Source organism: Bubalus bubalis, chromosome 9, assembly GCF_019923935.1.
Source record: "Bubalus bubalis isolate 160015118507 breed Murrah chromosome 9, NDDB_SH_1, whole genome shotgun sequence".
Lineage (NCBI taxonomy): Eukaryota > Metazoa > Chordata > Mammalia > Artiodactyla > Bovidae > Bubalus > Bubalus bubalis.
This window is the reverse complement of record NC_059165.1, coordinates 67,564,082-67,581,016: the sequence shown is the minus strand read 5'-3', so window position 1 is coordinate 67,581,016 and position 16,935 is coordinate 67,564,082. Positions and strand designations below refer to the sequence as shown.

At 58.1% G+C, this 16,935-nt stretch overlaps 1 protein-coding gene across 7 annotated transcripts in view; it reads left to right on the top strand.

Annotated features, from left to right (window-relative positions):
• ARID3A (AT-rich interaction domain 3A) overlaps positions 1–16,935 on the top strand; it is a 37,040-nt gene that overhangs the window by 16,458 nt on the left and 3,647 nt on the right. For 6 of the 7 annotated variants that reach the window (XM_044947668.2, XM_006050478.4, XM_006050479.4 and 3 more), the window contains 5 exons: positions 9,237–9,309; positions 12,261–12,444; positions 12,739–12,986; positions 14,857–15,138; positions 16,672–16,770. In XM_044947668.2, the coding sequence (XP_044803603.1) occupies positions 9,237–9,309; positions 12,261–12,444; positions 12,739–12,986; positions 14,857–15,138; positions 16,672–16,770 (886 nt within the window). Of the gene's footprint in view, positions 1–9,236; positions 9,310–12,260; positions 12,445–12,738; positions 12,987–14,856; positions 15,245–16,671; positions 16,771–16,935 lie in introns of all 7 variants that reach the window. The other variant, XM_044947669.1, reaches the window with a different exon arrangement.

Below are 16,935 nucleotides of genomic sequence, written 5' to 3'. Positions count from 1 at the left end.
TCAGGGGGCAGGTTTTGGTGGCACCCTGAGTCCGCTGGCAATTGTGGGGCAGATTGTGTTCCACCCTGGGCTCAGGTCTGATGGGAGCTCCTGCAGGTGTGTTTGGCGGGAACCCCAGAACCTGAGCCCCCCCGGGGCCCCTTCCTCTTGACTCTTGGGCAGGAGGCAGGAAGCAGCCCCCTTCCTTCCGGTCCCATCTGTGGGTGCCCCGGATGGTGGGGACCCGGTCAGCAGGGCCGGGGAGGGGTGGGACCTGCCCCCACAACTCTGCTTTGCTTCCGTTGAGTGAACCTGGGTGGGGGGCAATGGGCAACGTCACTCCCTGAGCAGGTGGAGCTTTACAGGCCACTGGACCACTAGGAGGGTCCCTCTCCACCTATTGGGGGCTGCCCACAGCTCTTCTGCAGGTACATGGACGGGGCTACTTTCTTTCAGAAGTTACTCCTGCACAATGTGGGTTTTTGTTTGTTGTTTTTTAATCTGGCTTGCCCGAGTCTTAATTGTGGCATGTGGAATCTAGTTCCTTGACCAGGGATCGAAGCTTTGGGAGCACAGAGTCCTAGCCACTGGACCACCAGGGAAGTGTCCCCCAGGGTGGAAGTTTTAATTCCCGAATGCCAGGCTCTGGGTGCAGGGCTCAGACTCCTCAGCTGCCCTGAGCCAGCAGCTAAGTGGTAACAACACTGCTGTCCTCGGGTTGTGGGGGCCCCAGGACCCCAGAACACAAGGACCATCAGGGTCATAACTGCAGGTGGAGGGGGTGGAGAAGGAGATGCTGGATTTTTCACTTTCTGACCCCAAAGCCTTTGCCCGGTGCCCCGCACGTGCCAGGTGTTCTTGGGCAGGGGGTCCCACCCCAACCCCCAGTCCCACCAGATTCTTGACTTGGCCAGAGGCACCAAGGGGCTCTGTCCCGGGTCCCAGTCCCACTCTGTGCCTTCTCTCAGCACCTCAGTCTCCCTATCTGAGAAATGGGCTGCCACATGGACAGTGGTCTGCTCCAGCCAAGCCCGTGGGCGGGGGGCTCCCAGGTGGATGGAGGCCGCGGCCCGGATTTGCATGTTGGGGCCGCTACCTTCCTAGAAGTTTCTCTCCTCTGCTCCCTGTTCTGGGCGCGTCCTCGATGCCAGGCCTGGCTGGCATCCCCAGCTGCTACACGGAGCCAGACTGTTCTCTCTGCACAGCCTGTTCCCACAATCCCCTTGTCCTCCCCCACCTGGATGCCCCAGGTGTACCCCTGCCCACTTCCCAGGTGGGAAGATTGAGGCTCCAGGGGCCCCCACTCACATGAAAGGCTGACTGGAGACCAGGGCATGTCCCCGGAACCTCGCAATCCGGAAATCCAGAAAGAAGTGCCTTTCATCGCTGACTTTGCGGTCAGGCTCTGTGACTTGTTTCTGGAACTTTTATTAATATCTGTGTCGTGGGTGGGGGTGCTGCGTCTCTGCTGAGAGGGGACACACACCAGTTGGGGGGGGGCGGTGGCCAAGCAGGCAGATGTTTCTGCCCTGCCCAGAATCACTTCCCCAATTTCCTGCCGGCCGAGTGGGGCCCCTGCAGCCCTGGAGTGCTGACGGGAAATGAAAGGGCCGTGTGGCCCTGCGCCTGGGTTGGGGCGGGGCTGGCCCCAGGGGTCAGGTGCATGGGGAGGCCAACTTGTGGGAAGGGCCTGTCACCTTGTGGACACTATTAAACCCCTGCTGTATACAGCAACAAGCCAGACTGCCCTTCCCCAACCCTCCAGGGACCCTGGAACCAGGGGCCCTGGCCACCCTTGGGTGGGATTCTGCTGCCCCCCTTTCAGGCCAGGTCTCTCTTGGGTGCACTGTGTCCCCAGCATCCAGTATGGGCCTTCACATAGAGAAGGATGGGACTTGCCTGGCAGTCCAGTGGTTAGGACTCAGCACTTCACTGCATTGGGCCCAGGTTCAGTCCCTGGTGGGGGAACTAAGATCCTATAGACCCTGCACCCCAAATGCGCAGTGTGGGCCCCCCCACAAGAAAACCAACACAGAAGGTGCTCAGTTATGGCTGTAAAATGGCCTGACCTGGCCCCAACCTGGAGGGCTGATACTGCTCTCCCTGGCTTCCTCCTCTGCCCTCCTCCTCCTGAGCCCCTGCCACCCCCAGAAGGGCTGTGGGCACCACACCAACTTCTGCTTACTGCCCACCCGGCCAGGTCCCGCCACCTGCCACGATGGGTAAACTGAGGCAGACAGGGAGGGTTCCAGACTCCAGGTCCTTCCACCCCACCCCACCTCCTCCCACAGCTTGGCCATGGTCCTGGCTTCATCCATCTGACCCTGCCCCTCGGAGTCCCTCTGGAGAGAAGGGGCGAGAAGGGGCAGAAGCACACCCCCTGGGCAGATGCTGCAGACAGTTATAGGGCCCAGTGGCTCAGCAACTTGTGGGGGCAGCACCATAGCCAGACCGATACTGGTCACCAGTGCGCATGGAGCCCCGCCCCCCGCCTTACTTTCCCGGGTGCAGAGTGGATGTGAGGGGCGGGGCTGTGGGGATGCGATGCGGCCCCGCCCCCAGCTCTGCGCCCAGCCTGTGCGTGGGCGGTTCTATGAATGGGTCCGCGGTTGAGTGGTCCCCAGGGACCCGGCCCGGGCCTGGGCCCACCTGGCAACGGCTGTCCGTGCTGAGTCATCCCCGGCCCAGGCCTCCCAGGGCCCAATAGATAATGTGAGGAGGGGCTTTATCTGCCCGGGGCGGGGTCCCCCCGGGGACAAAGGGTTGAGCTGTGATGGAGGACACCTAGGTGGGTAGGAATGTAAGTTCTTCTTTAGCACCTGCTGTATACCAAGCCCACCCCCTGTTACCTGTTATGCCCTGGGGGCTGTCATCTGGGTGGGAATGAAGAAGAGAAAGAAACCATCCCCCAAATAAATGCAGAGTCACGTGACCCGTGACAGATGCTGGGGGTGGAGGGGCAGGGAGCCTTACTCAGGGTGTTGCCCTGGCTTGGGAGTCAGAGCAGGAACCAAAGAGGGTTTTAAGGGTGGAGGAGGGGGACCCAGGTAGGGGCACCAGCAATGCAGAGGCCCCAGACAGGACCAGGATGGGGACAGTGAGGGGCCAGTACTGGGGAGGCGCCAGGTGCCGGCATCCAGGGGGTCAGCCCCACCCACCCAGCCTGGCAGGTAGGAGGCCTGGCTTCTCCTGACAGAGGCAGGGAGCCAAGGGCAGCTTTGGAGCAGGGCAGACACAGCCTGATCTTGATATAGAGATTGAAAGCTTCCTGGACCCTCCACTCGGGGAAGCTGCAGGGAAGTGTCATCTTGGTTGCTCTGAGGGGGGACGTTGAAGGGTTAAAAGCCAGCTCTGGGGCCTTCTCTGCTCTTTCACTGCAGTTTCACTTTGTTTACTGATGGTATGATGAATCCGTTTTTGTCCAAAACCCAAAGGATATAGAAATAGGTGAGATTTGTAATAATAGCCAAAAAAGGGAAATGAGTCAAATGCCCATCAGTGGTGAATGGATGGACGCATGTGTCCCTCCACACACCTGGAATATTACTCAGCCACGAAAAGGAGAGAAGCCCTGACACTCACTATCACATGGACAGATCCTGAGAACACAATGCTCAGTGAGAAGCAGACACAGAAGGACACACAGGGTGTGATTCCACTGATGGGAAACATCCGGAACTGGCAGATCCACAGACACAAGGAGTGGGCTCCTGGTTGTCAGGGGATGAGGGGGAGGGGGTTCTGATGAGGACAGGGTATTTTTGGGGGGAATGGAAGGTTCTGGAAGGAACAGAGGTGGTGGTTGTCGAACACTGTCTGTGCGCAGAAGGCCCTTGAATCATTCACTGTAAAACAGCTAATTCTATGGTACGTGACTTTCACCTCCATAAATATTTTCTTTAACAATCCAGGATAAAGTAGGCGAGATTAAGGTGGCGCCCAGCCCTGCCTGTCGCCTGGCTCCTCCTCCATCCCTCATACCTTCCCTAACCCTCTCCTCATCCTGTGCTCCCCATGGGAGGGGGGGGGGTCAGGGGGGGGGGGGGGGGGTTCTGTTCCTCCCCCCACCCCCACCCCATTGCAGCCTGGGGGAAGCATCCTTCTCTGGTTCCCAGGAGCTGTGGTTGGACACAAGTGTGAAAACAGGCCTTTTTACACCTGCCCCCAACTGTGGGCTCTCTGAGCTGCATCAGTGTCTGCTGGGGACAGAGTTGTCCTGCTCGGGGCCTGGGGGGTCTCCGAGATCCTGAATCCTTCCAGTTTCTCCTGATTTGAGTCCCTGTCTCTGCTGTCCAAGGACACAGCCTCACTCCCAGAGTCCCCCTGCCGCCCAGTGGCCTCTTCCATCCAAGACAGGGCCCCTCGGACTTTGGAGCCGCCTGGGTGGCAGGAGGGGGCCGAGCAGACACTGTTGAGGGGGCAAAGGTCCTCTCAGGGGCCCCAGGCGGGCGGTCTCTTTATAGCTAGGGCCCCCTCAGCCTTGGGCCGGACGCAGTCCTCTCCCTCAGCCCCGTGGGGACTGGGGACGTGGTGTCTGGGAGGGGTCTCCCGAGTGTGGGCGGTCCTGGGGGCCCCTCCCCCCTGCACCGGGCCCCCCTGTGGATTGATAGAGGCCTGTCCTCCTTTTCCAGGCTGGCAGGTGGTGTCTCAGTGCGTGGTGCCCTGGCTCCTGAGGTGTCTGCTATCCCCACAGGGCAGCTTCCAGTGAGGGACCCTTTCACCCCAACCCCCACTCCCACCCCAATCCCCACTCCCACCCACAGCTGCAGCCAGGGCTTCTGGAGGCCTGGTCAGCAGCCGGGTGGTGGTGGTGGAAATGCTCACCATTCGCCACAAACAAGAATTTCCTGTTTGCCCCTTGAGCAGTTGGGGGAGGGGGAGGTTATCTCACTTTTTCCTCTGCAGCCCCTCCCCCACCCACTACCTGAGTCTGGAGCCCAGAGCCTGCCTGGCTTTATCTGCTTCCTCCTGGACACTGGCCGCTCCATGGGGACTCCATGGAGCGGGGGTGGGGGTGGGGGTGGGGGATGGGATGGGGTGGGGTGGGATGGGAGGGATCCCTCCAAAGATCCCTGCTCCGTACCCCCTCCAGCCTTCTCCCACACCTGTGCTGGACCCCGAGCAAGGCAGGTGTCAGGCCCTCACACTCATCCATCCCACCTCCCCAGGGTGGTCAGATGTCCACTGAGAAAGCCATATGAGGCACCAGGCTGGCTTGTGTCTTTGCCTGAAAGGAAACTGAGGCTGAGGCTGGGGTCAGAGGATGAGGAGGGGCCAGGAAACTGCTCTCCAGGGGAGGGAGCACAGATGAAAAGGCCCTGAGGTGGGCTGTATGCCTTTTGCTCCGAAAGCATGATGTGGTCCAAAGGGGCTAAGCAGAGGGAGGTAAGGGCCAGCAGTGACCACAGGGGAAGTATAGTTCTCACTGGGGTGATGGGGAGATGGGAGATTGCAGGGCAGGGGAGGTGGGGACTGGGCTCTTCCTGGTCTGTGCCTCAGTTTCCCTTCTGTGAAGTGGGTGGTGCTGGGTAGGGGGAAGATGGACCACGGGCAGCCAAGCCTTGGTAACTAGCCGACACACGTGTTCCACCGATGGGTGGGGGCCCCGCCACAGCCCAGACAGGTGGAGGGGCTACCTGGCCATGTCCCAGTGACCCCGCCTGGCAGGTAGAAAATGGGAAGGGAGGTGTGCACTTGGGAGCATTTTTGGGGACCCCCAGCCCAGGCCCACACATCTACACCCACATCCTTAGGCTCCTGTGCCCCCTTCACAGGTGGGGCTTGGGGAGGGCCAAATCTGAACCCAGCGGGGCAGACCCTAGGAACCCCCAAGATGCTTGTCTGCCCAATCCTGGGCCGCAGGTGCCCCAGAACATGGGTCGTGCCCAAACGTGCCTGGGATTTGGGAAAGAATGGGGGGATCCTGTCTCCAAGTTGTGGTGAGAAATCAAAGTCCACTTTAATGAGCACTTTTGAAGCAGCTGCTGTGTGCCCAATTCTAGACACTGGGAAAACCCCCGACACTCTCCCAGGGAGGACTGTGTGAGTCCATGTGGCTCAGTTGTGCAGGGGACAGGGCGGGGTGGGGTGGGGTACACAAGAGGGTTGCCCACAGTTGGCGGACCTGGTCCCAGTGAGAGCGCAGCTAAGGGGTGATCTCAGCACAGAGACCTGGGTGACAGGGAAGCCTGGGGGGCAGAGAGCTCAGCCAGGGCCAGGCCAACATTCCAGGCCAGAGGAGCTGCCAGGTCAAAGGCCGGAGGTGGGACCACAGCCCCTGGCGGGCTTGAGAAGCTGCAGGAAGGCCGGTGAGAGGTCAGTGGGGAGGGCCCTGGCAGGTCCTCCAGGACCACGTGGCCGCAGGGAGGTGGGGTGCCCTCAGCCGGAGGAGGCCCCGTGATCACAGCACCTGTGGCCCCAGCGCTCAGCTTTGGGGAGGGAAGAGCCAGGCAGTTTATCTCCCACCTCAGCCCCAGGGGGGTTTCCTGAGATTCTGCCCAACCTCCAGCCTGGGTTTGCAGCTCTAGGCATGACAGCACCTCCTGGGCCGGAAAGGAGCAGGGTTTCAGCCAGAGGACCCAGGTGGGCCGGAGGCCTGGGCGTGGCCAAGGAGGTGTCCTGGCCCAGCTATATGGCTTGAAAGCCTTGTGAGACCAGGTAGCTGGGCCCTGCAGCTCACGGTAGTGGGGGAGGGGGCGGACACCGTCCACAGCTCCCCCTTGGCTGGGGTTTGGTGGGCTGCCCTGGCCAGCTGACCAGGGCAGGACACACCCCACAGGGGTGCGGAACTTGGGGCAAGAGCCCCATAAAGCTGGGAGGCCTTTACTGCCCCTCTTTGTTGTTGGCTGCCCACAGCAACGGCCATTAAAGCTGCCTCCTCTGCCTGCTGCCTGGGGACATGTCCACCCCCTTTATGGCCTCACATAATGCCCCGACCCGTGGGGGTCTGGCCATGCCACCACCTCTGCTCACTGTCTGGCCTGGGGGTTAGTGAGTGGACCCCCTCTAAGCTGGGCCGCCTGTGCAGGCAGCCGGTCTCTGCCCTGAAACTCTGCCCACCTGGAATACGGGCGTCCTGATGGTGCCGGGAGTGCTGGGTGAAGCTGTTGTACTTATCAACCACTGTCCCTGAAAGATGGGGAAACTGAGGCAGGAGGGGTGCTCTGATCTCTTGTGGGGGCTAGGCTCAGAAAGGAAGGGGTTCATGCAGGGTGGGTCCCCCTCCACTGGGGTTGGGATCTTATAGGAGGAAGTGTTGCCCTTCGTCAAGACGGGCTTGAGGTTGGGTGAACCCCACGTGAGCTTCCTGGAGCAGGTATGACAACTGACTGGACGGGACGACTGACCACACACCGGATGGCTTAGATCTACAGAGATCTTCTCGGTTCTGGAGGACTAGTGGACAGGGTCAGGCCATGGCAGGGCCCTGCTTCCTCCAGAGGCTCCAGAGGCGAGTCCTCCCACCTCTTCTAGCTCCTGGGTCTCTGGGCATCCCTTGGCCTGTGTCCGCATCAGCCCAGTCTCTGCCTCATCTCCCCATGTATCTGCCTGTCTTCCTCTCATAAGGACCCCAGTCGTCCTACTGTGAAAACCTATCATGATTAATGACATCGGCAGAGACCCCGTTTCTGCACAAGGTCCAGTCCTGAGGTTCTGGGTGGCTGGAAATTTGAAGATGAACCCCCACAAGTCTCTTTGGTCTTCTCTGCCCAGCCTGGCCCATGTTGCAGCTGAGCAATCAGGGTTACTTAACGAGCATCTGTCAAGCAACTGCTGTGTGCTAGGCCCCATTTTAGACACTAGAAACAAAACAGACAAACTCCCTGGGCAGACAGACCAGGGTGTGAATCACAGGCTCTGAGGAAGGGGTGAGGGGCCCACACAGTGCTGGGGGCTGTGTGGGCTGGAGTCGGGAGTGGGGCGGGGACAGCGGAGGGGCCCGGATGGGTGCACGCCTCTGGCCACCATAAATCAGTGCAGGAATGCAGCTGGCTGGCCTGGCCGGGCAGGGTGGAGACAAAGGCCGGGCCTCGACCACCCAGGGCTGGACTCCTAGCTCTCCCAGCCTGTTCCCTGCAGTCCCCACATTGTCTCCACTGCACAGACCGGGAAACTGAGGCCCAGAGAGGGGCCAGATGGCTAAGGGTAGCCTCTCGGAGGACCCTGCCTTCCCAGGCCCAGGGATGTCTCCTCCCACAGGAGCTGGGCCTTAGCCTGTTCTTAGGCCTTGATGACAGATTATCCCAGCTGGAGCTAATTGGTGGTTTCAAGGCCCCCCGACACAGTCCTGCTCACCCTGTGTCCTGGAAGACACAGGGGCACATTCCCTGGAGCTTAATTTGAAGCCTGCTATTTGCACTGGCCCTCCTGGGCAACCCCCCATCCCACCCCCAAGCTTTGCTCTCTAATTACCTCTACTGGCTTCCCCTGCCCACCAGCACCTGGGAGCTGACAGTTGAGGCTAGGACACCCTGCTCTGCAAATACTGCAGACCTCCATAACTGGTGGACCCAGGCAAGGGATGTGTAAGGCAGAGCTCCTGAGAGTCCTGACTCTGTCCCGGGCCTGCCTCTCTGCCCTGCAGGAGCATACACACATGGCTTGGTGGACAGTGCCAGACATCCACCGCCCTCATGGTGGCAATGGTCTGGGTGAGACAAATTGTGTCCCCCAAAATTATGTGTTCAAGACTCAGCTTGAGCACATACCTGTGATCAGAACATGACATGGGAGTCAGGTATCTGCAGGTGTGAGCAGTTAAGGATGGAGATGTGGTGGCCCTCAGCCAGTGAGTGGGTGCCCCATGGGAAGAGTGGACTTTGGACAAATCCCCAGGGAGAAGCCACGGCAAGATAGAGGCAGAGACCAGGGTGGTGCAGCTATAGGCCTGGGGCACTTGGGCCCCTGCAAGCCGGGAGAGATGGGAAGAATCCGCCTTAGAGCCATACCTGGACTCCAGATGGCTGGTCTCAGAACCAGGCAGGAATAAATCAATCTCCGTGGTTTAAGCTGAGCGTGTGGTCAGCTGCTACGCCACCCCAGGACAGTGTCTCATTGTCCTTGTCTGATGGCAGGGGCAGGCTCTCGCTGCCTGCTGAGTAGGACCTTGGCAGATGTTCGGACGCTGGGGGACAGGGCCAGGGCTGAGACCCCCTGCTGCCTCTCCTACTGGCAGTTCCCTCGACTAACTTTCCAAGTGATGTGGACATGCTGCCAGCTCCGGCACCCGCTCACCCATCCCCTCCCTGCCTTCACAGCTCTACGAACTGGACGCAGACCCCAAGAGGAAGGAGTTCCTGGACGACTTGTTCAGTTTCATGCAGAAGCGAGGTGAGGTCTGCCTGCCAGGAGGATGGGCCCTGCTGGCCATAGCCCGGGGCAGGTGTGTCAGAAAGTGAGCTCCCCATGTCTGGAGGCATCCAAGAGATGCCTGAGGAGGAGACACAGCCCTGCCGTGGTGGCAAGCGTCTGAGAGAAGAGGCACCGTCTTGCCATGGGTGTCTGACAGAGGAGACCCAGCGCTGCAGGTCTGGTTGGGGAGGCACAGCTGTGAGAGTCTAAAGGGTATGTCCTTGGGTGGGGGGGGGGTCTCAGGACCCCAACCCAGAAGTAACAGTGCAGGCTTCCTCCCTTGCTGCTCCCAGGATCCCCCATAGCAGGCCTGCGTCTGTGTGGGGAACAGGGTTGAATTCCCAGGATGGCGGGCGCTGGGTGGTGGGCAGAAGCTCCTAGCGGACTGGAGACCAGCCTTCCTGCTGCTGCAATTGGTGGGAGGCTTGGGTCCCGACCTCTCCCTGCTCCCACCTGGGGCCTCAGTTCCTCAGTTTGTGAGATGGGCCACCTGCACCCCCTGCCGTGTGGCAGTCAGTGCCCACATGTGCTGAGTGCCAGGGCCACGGTTATTATGCAAAGACAGGGTACCAGGCCGGAGCCACCTCTGCCCCCTACCCCCACGCCCGGGGTCTGGCAGATGCCAGACACAGCCTTGCGAACAGGAGATGACCAGGGACAGAGGCCAGGCCTAGGGGGGCATTCAGGGAGAGCCAGGCCCAGAGGGCCCCCAGTACCCCCCCACCCCCAGCTCAGAGCTCCAGCCAGGCACAGATCCTAGGAGTACCCACTGCACCGTGGGCTCATTTCCCTGATACCCCCATGCCCCCGCTGTTCAGGGAAGGAAACTGAGGCCTGAGAGGCAGGAAGGGGTGGGGCCGGTGTGGGCTGCAGGGGCCAGCCAGGCAGCTTCTTTGTCCAGGGCCCCTGCCTGCCTCTCCCTGCTAGCAGCTTCTGTAAACACAGGCCCAGGCCGGAAGGGAAGGAGATGAAAGGGGAGGGGGCTGCGGCCTCCGCTTTAACCCCTCCTGTGCCAAGGGTGGAGGAGTCCAGCCCAGCCCAGTTATCTTCCAGCCCAGCTGCCCCCTATGTGGTCAGAGAGCTCCTACCCCACCCTTTATCAGCCCCATCCACACCTATCCAAGCCCCTCACTGTCCCCCCAGCCATGGGGCTCCAAGCCCTTAGGCCCAAAGCCCACCCACTCTGCCCAAGACTGGGTTCCTGGTATCCTGGAGGCACGGAGGGAATATGGTGAGCTGCTCTGGAGTGGGGTACTGGTGAGGCTAGGTTCTCTGAGGCCCCAGCTCCTGGCCACACGGGCTTTCAGGGTCTGTGTCCAGCCCTGTCTCCCTTACCAAGCCAGGTGTTTCTTAGGACAGGAAGCAACAAACTCCTATGCATCCCTCAGAACCCAGCTCCAAGGCCCTGCTTTCCCACCTTCCTATTGAACCCTCTGTCTATAATTGGGCTGCAGGGCTTTGGGGCTGAGAATCTGGATATCATGTCCTGCATCCCACAAGCCCCTTTCCTTCACTCCAGGGGGACAGTAATTCCTCCTTCCCCTGCCCCCATCACAAAGTCAAAGCCTCCAACTGGATGGTTCTCCAGAGTCTCCGGGGCTAGAAGTGGGGGAGGGGTCCTGCCTGCACCCCACCCTCCTGCTGTTTCCTTGACGACCTCTCCACCCTTCCTTATCACCCCCCTGCCCGCCTCCATCAATGCCTCTCTGTGCTCACCCAGCCCTGCGTCTTCTATAAACATCCGCCTGCTGCTGAGCCAGGGCCCAGGGTCCTGGGAGAAGCCTAACTCAGAGCCTAACTCAGCATCCCGGGTGGACCAGGCGGGTGCTGGGGGTGCCTCTGGGGCAGGGTGTGCCACTGACACCTGGTGTTGCTTGTCTCTCTCCTTCTTGAGCTGGAAAATGAAGTTGGGGGGGATCTGAGGCCCATCTTACCACCCCCCCTCCAGGCTGTGTTTGTTCCTTGGGGATTTGGTGACTTAGGAAGCAGCCAGGGTTGGCAGGAGGTGGTTCTGAGATGTCCCGCTGGGGCTGGGGAGAGGAAACCAGGTTCCCAGGTCCAGGGCACTGTGGTGGGGGCGGAGGGAGCAGTGGGGACGGAGGGGGCAGGAGTCAGATTCCATCTCTGCAGGGGAGGCAGGCCTGCCCTCAGGGCCATGATAGGGGTCCAGCAGCCTTCACTGTTGTTTATTGACACCTGCTGTATGTCAGGCTGGGCACGAGGTGGGGTACTCCATGTGAGCAGGACAGTGTGGGGACCACAGACAGTAAACCTGTAATTTCACTGCCCAGGGGAGAAGTATAATTGGGGATTTCTCCACTGTCAGCCAGGAAGGTGCCAGGCAGACTGACCTGAGACCTGGGGGCTCCCTTGGCTGGGAGGCACGTTTTCAGGGGCTCAGACCATCAAGGTGGGCAGAAGTGGGGAGAAGGCCTGCAGGGAGGGGCCCCTCTCCCCTGGCTGGCCCACCTCTCTGCTATCTAAACTGCAAAGTAGATTAACCAGCCCCGCTTTCCCACTGCAGAGCCCCGGGGGACCTGGAGGGAGCCAGCCTCTGGGAACACAGCGGAGTTGTTTTAGTAGCTGTCGGTTGTAGAAGGAATAACAGAGGCTGTGTTTCTCATGCTGGGCCCCCAGGTTGGCTCTGAAGCACCCCCTCATCCGCAGATGAACAGCATGAACCCAGCTCACTGATGGAAACACTGAGAGACACAGCTGCCTTGGGGCTCTTGCAAGCTGGGGTCTGACCCAGTGACCCTGCCCCCAGGGGATGCTGAGTGTCACACTGGGTGGAGCAGGGATGCTTCTTTACCCCCTATAATGCCAGGGGCAGCCCTCCAGAGGCCCAGCTGCCTTGGGTTAGCTGTGCCAGGGGTACCCACTCTCACTGATGTACCGGGTGCCAAGTGACAGCACCCCCCTCTCCACAGGGACACCTGTGAACCGCATCCCCATCATGGCTAAGCAGGTGCTCGACCTGTTCATGTTGTATGTGCTGGTGACGGAGAAGGGTGGCTTGGTGGAGGTCATCAACAAGAAGCTGTGGCGGGAGATCACCAAGGGACTGAACCTGCCCACATCTATCACCAGCGCTGCCTTCACGCTGCGCACCCAGTAAGTGCCCGCTCACGCCATGCAGAAAGGACCCTAGGTAGAAAGGACCACAGAGCAGGGGGTCATGGAAAGTCTCGGCCTTTAGGCCCTGCTGGTTGAATGCTCAAGGATTAGCAGGTGGTGGTCGTGGGGATGGGACGTGCTGCAGGACAGGCATAACGACAGAGGGAACAGCATAGGTGAGGACAGGGGCTCAGAGGACCCGTGGGCATCCAGGCAGGGAGGTGGGGCTTGGCTTCATGCAGACCCCCAAGGTGTCCTGGGTGCCATCCTGCCTCTTGTCCCTGCCCACAGGTATATGAAGTACCTGTACCCCTACGAGTGTGAGAAGCGTGGCCTCAGCAACCCCAACGAGCTCCAGGCAGCCATCGACAGCAATCGGAGGGAAGGCCGGCGCCAGAGCTTTGGGGGCTCCCTCTTTGCCTACTCGCCGGGCGGGGCCCACAGCATGCTGTCCTCGCCCAAGCTGCCTGTGTCCTCCCTGGGCCTGGCCGCCAGCACCAATGGCAGCTCCATCGCCCCAGCCCCCAAGATCAAGAAAGGTGAGGGCTGCGCAGGGCCTGGGGCCTGATCATGACTCTGCTTTAGCCTGGCAGTGTGACCTAGGGATGGGGATGTCTCTTTCCCTTTCTGGGTGACCAGGAAGATAGGCCCCAAAGTGGGTGTGGAAGGGGGCTACCTACCCACCAGTGGTATGCCTATGGCAGATATTACTAGTCAACTGCTGTTCCTTCCAGCCTTGGCCCATGGCAGGCAGACATCTCTATAATCAATTTGTTTCCCCTAAACCTGTGCCCTTGGTGTACATCACGAATCAATAGTTGTTACCTTCAATTCTGTGCCAAGGTGGATAAGGCAAACCATGCCCAATTTTCCTATCCTTTGCCCATGGCAGACATTGCTGATTAATCACTCTTTTATTGTAGCATTGGTCCAGGCTGCTGCCCGTGGTTATCTCTAGTTCCTTGCATGTGGGAGACATTGCTAGTTGATCACTGTATTCTCTTCCCTTTGAGCTTTAGAATTCTTCTGAACACATGGTCCCAGTGTGGGTCCTCAAACTGACTGTAATCATCCTTGGAGCTATTGCTCAGTGCTCACTGCCCCTTTCTGAGCCTAGCTCTCGTTATGGGTAAATATGCAGGAGATTATACCTTTGTGGAGTTGTTGGGGACCTTCGGTGTGTAAAATGTCCAGCGTGCAACATCCTAGACCCCATCCGTGGCAGACATCACCAGTCGATCACCGAGCCTCTGAATCCTTCCTAACACAGAATCACCAACAGCTCATGTGGCGGCCTGGCCTCAAGCAGGCTGGTGCACCTGTCCGAGGTCCCGTTTCTCATCTGCCACACGAACTGCGACTCCCTATGTCACAGACTTGGCCCAGGTATCCAGGGTGATCTCCCAGCACCCTGAGAATTCAGGGCTGGTTAGATCTAAGGTGAAGGAGATCTCACCAGTGTCAGCTCCTCCAACCTCTATGGGCCTCTGTTTACCCCACCCCAGCCTCAGGGAGTCACAGCCATACCTGTGAATATCATTAGGCATCTGTTCTCTGCGAGCCCTGTGCTGGAGCTCAGGAGGACGGTGGGGAACAAAAGAGAGATCTGAACCCGATGGAGCTCATGAGGGACCTGGGGAAAGATGGTTGTAATGGGTCTGAGGGGCTCTTTGGAGCCGAGAGTAGCAGAGGTGGCTGCAGAGACTCCAGGGCAGAGGGGCTGGCAAGTGCAAAAGTTGCAATGGGGTCCATCCTGGAGAGGCAGCCCCCGGCCACTAGGGAGAGACTCAGGAGGAAGAATTGGGAGAAGAGAGAGTGGGTCACAGTGGGACCAGTGAGTGGGAATGATGGGGTTGTTTGTTTCAACCGCTGGAGAGGAGAATGGTCCAGAGCTGGTTCTGGGCTTGGGCTGCATGCGTTTGATTTCAGCTCAACTTCTCTTCAGCTCAGTGGCCTCAGGAAAGTTATCCATCCTCTCTGAGCCTTGGCTTTCTCAGCAGTAAAGTGGAGAAGAGGGTGTCTAGGTAGAAATGGGGCTGTTGAGATGGTTCACATTAAGTGCTTTAGACAAGATGTGGCGAGCTCTTGTTGCAGTTAGTATTGTATGTATGTAATGTGTGCTACTATGGTCTTTGTATAATACTACTTAATAATGCCAAGCAGTACTGTATACTGTTACTATCACTAGTATTGTTACCATTATGGTGGTATCTGATGTCAGCCTGAGAGTAGAAAGGCTCTTAGCACTTGTGTTTGTTCCAAAACCTGTCTACTTCATCCCTGGAGAGGAAATGAGCCACCCCATCAGGGAAGGTATTCAAGGAGGCACCTTCCTGCCTTGTGTGGGAGGCAGGGACTAAGCTACCTCCATTTCCTTCTGGTCACCAACTCCTCTTCTCTCCTGTCCAGAGGAGGATGCAGCCATCCCCATCACAGTCCCCGGCCGCCTGCCAGTCTCCCTGGCAGGTCACCCAGTGGTGGCAGCCCAGGCAGTAGCAGCCCAGGCGGCCGTGGCAGCACAGGCAGCTGCCCTGGAGCAGCTTAGGGAGAAACTGGAGTCTGGGGAGCCTCCCGAGAAGAAGATGGCCCTGGTGGCAGAGGAACAGCAGCGGCTGATGCAGCGGGCACTTCAGCAGAACTTCCTGGCCATGACAGCACAGTTGCCTATGAGCATCCGGATCAACAGCCAAGGTACCACCCCAGCACTCAGACCCTCTGTGCTTCTTGCACAAGCACAAGAGAAGGGCCTCATAGCCAACATATGTAAAGAGTGCCTACAGATCAACAAGAAAAAAAGGTAAACAGACCAGTACAAGGAATGGGCAGCTGGGACTCATCATGCATACTCAGTCGTATCCAACAGTACAATTCCATGGACTATAGCCTGCCAGGCTCCTCTGTCCATGGGATTCTCCATGCAAGAATACTAGAGTAGTTTGCCATTTCCTCCTGCAGGGGATCTTCCCAACCCAGGGATTGAACCCACGTCTCCTGTGGCTCCTGCATTGGCAGATGGATTCTTTGCCACTGAGTCACCTGGGGAGTACAACTTATAAACTAGTAGGAAAAATTGTTCAACTCCATGTCTTTGGGGCTCTGCAAGTTAACTAGGGGATACCATTTTTCATCCATCAGAGTTTGATAATATCAAATATTGGTCAGGATGTGGTGGAAATGGGCCCCCTTGGTCCTGCTGGTGGGTGTGTAAACAGGTGACAACTTGGCAGTCTTTTTTTTTTCTTTGGCTGTGCCTCGGAGCATGGGGGATCTTAGTTCCCTGACCAGGGATCAAACCTGTGCCTGCTGCATTGGAAGCATGGAGCATTAACCACTGGACTGCCAGGAAAGTCCCAGGAATCTCTTTTAAAGATAGAAGATGTACTTGCCCCAGGACTGGGTGATTCTGCTTGGTATCGAGAGCAGAGCTGATGCAAGGGCTCAGGGAAACTCAGGTGTCCAAGGATGTTCACTGCAGATGTTTTCTTGATGTCCCTAGTGTGTCCATCAGTAGGGGAATGAATGAACCAAGGCTGGAATACTTTGGCCATTAAAAAGAATGACATGATTTGGGCTTCCCTGGTGACTCAGACAATAAAGAATCTGCAATACAGGAGATCCAGGTTTGATCCCTGGATCGGTAAGATCTCCTGGAGAAGGGAATGGCAACCCACTCCAGTATTCTTGCCTGGAGAATCCCCATGGACACAGGAACCTGGCGGGTTACAGTCCATAGGGTTGCAAAGAGTCGGACATGACTGAGTGACTAAGCAGAAGCACATTGCTTAAGACTTGAAATCATGCTGTACACCTGAAAAACTTAACATTGTAAATCAACTATACTCCAGTAAAAATTATTAGAAAAGGACTTCCCCAGCAGTCCAGTGGCTAAGACTTTCCACTTCCACTGCAGGGGGCACGAGACTTCCATCCTTGGTTGAGGAGCTAAGATCCCACCTGCTTTGCAGTGAAGCCAAAAAATTAAGAAAAAAAATTTTTTTAATTATTAGGGGAAAACAAGAGTTGTAATCATGCAAAAAAGCAAATTCGAGACAAATACATTCTTATTCAATAAGTATTTGTTGAATACCTACTGTGTGCGCTGCTGAGAGATCGGGTCTGAAGCTTTGTGAAGCTTCACATCTGGTGGGAATGACCCACATGATACAGCTCATTGCATGGGGGCTGGTTTACGGTGACAAAGGGTGTTTTTTCTTCTTCCCGCAGCCTCCGAGAGCCGCCAGGACTCGGCTGCGAACCTGACCAGCACCAATGGCAGCAACAGTATTAGCATGTCAGTAGAGATTAATGGAATCATGTACACAGGTAGGCTGGCCTGGAGTGCACGCCCACTTTGACCATGTCTTTCTGGAGTCCTGGTTGCCCCTCCGGTGTGGCTGGCTTGAGCCCAGAGCTCTTCCCTCATGAGACTAGAGTATGAGAGATAGTCTGTGTCTTATACTTAGCCAGGTGCTCAGCAAGTACTAAGTG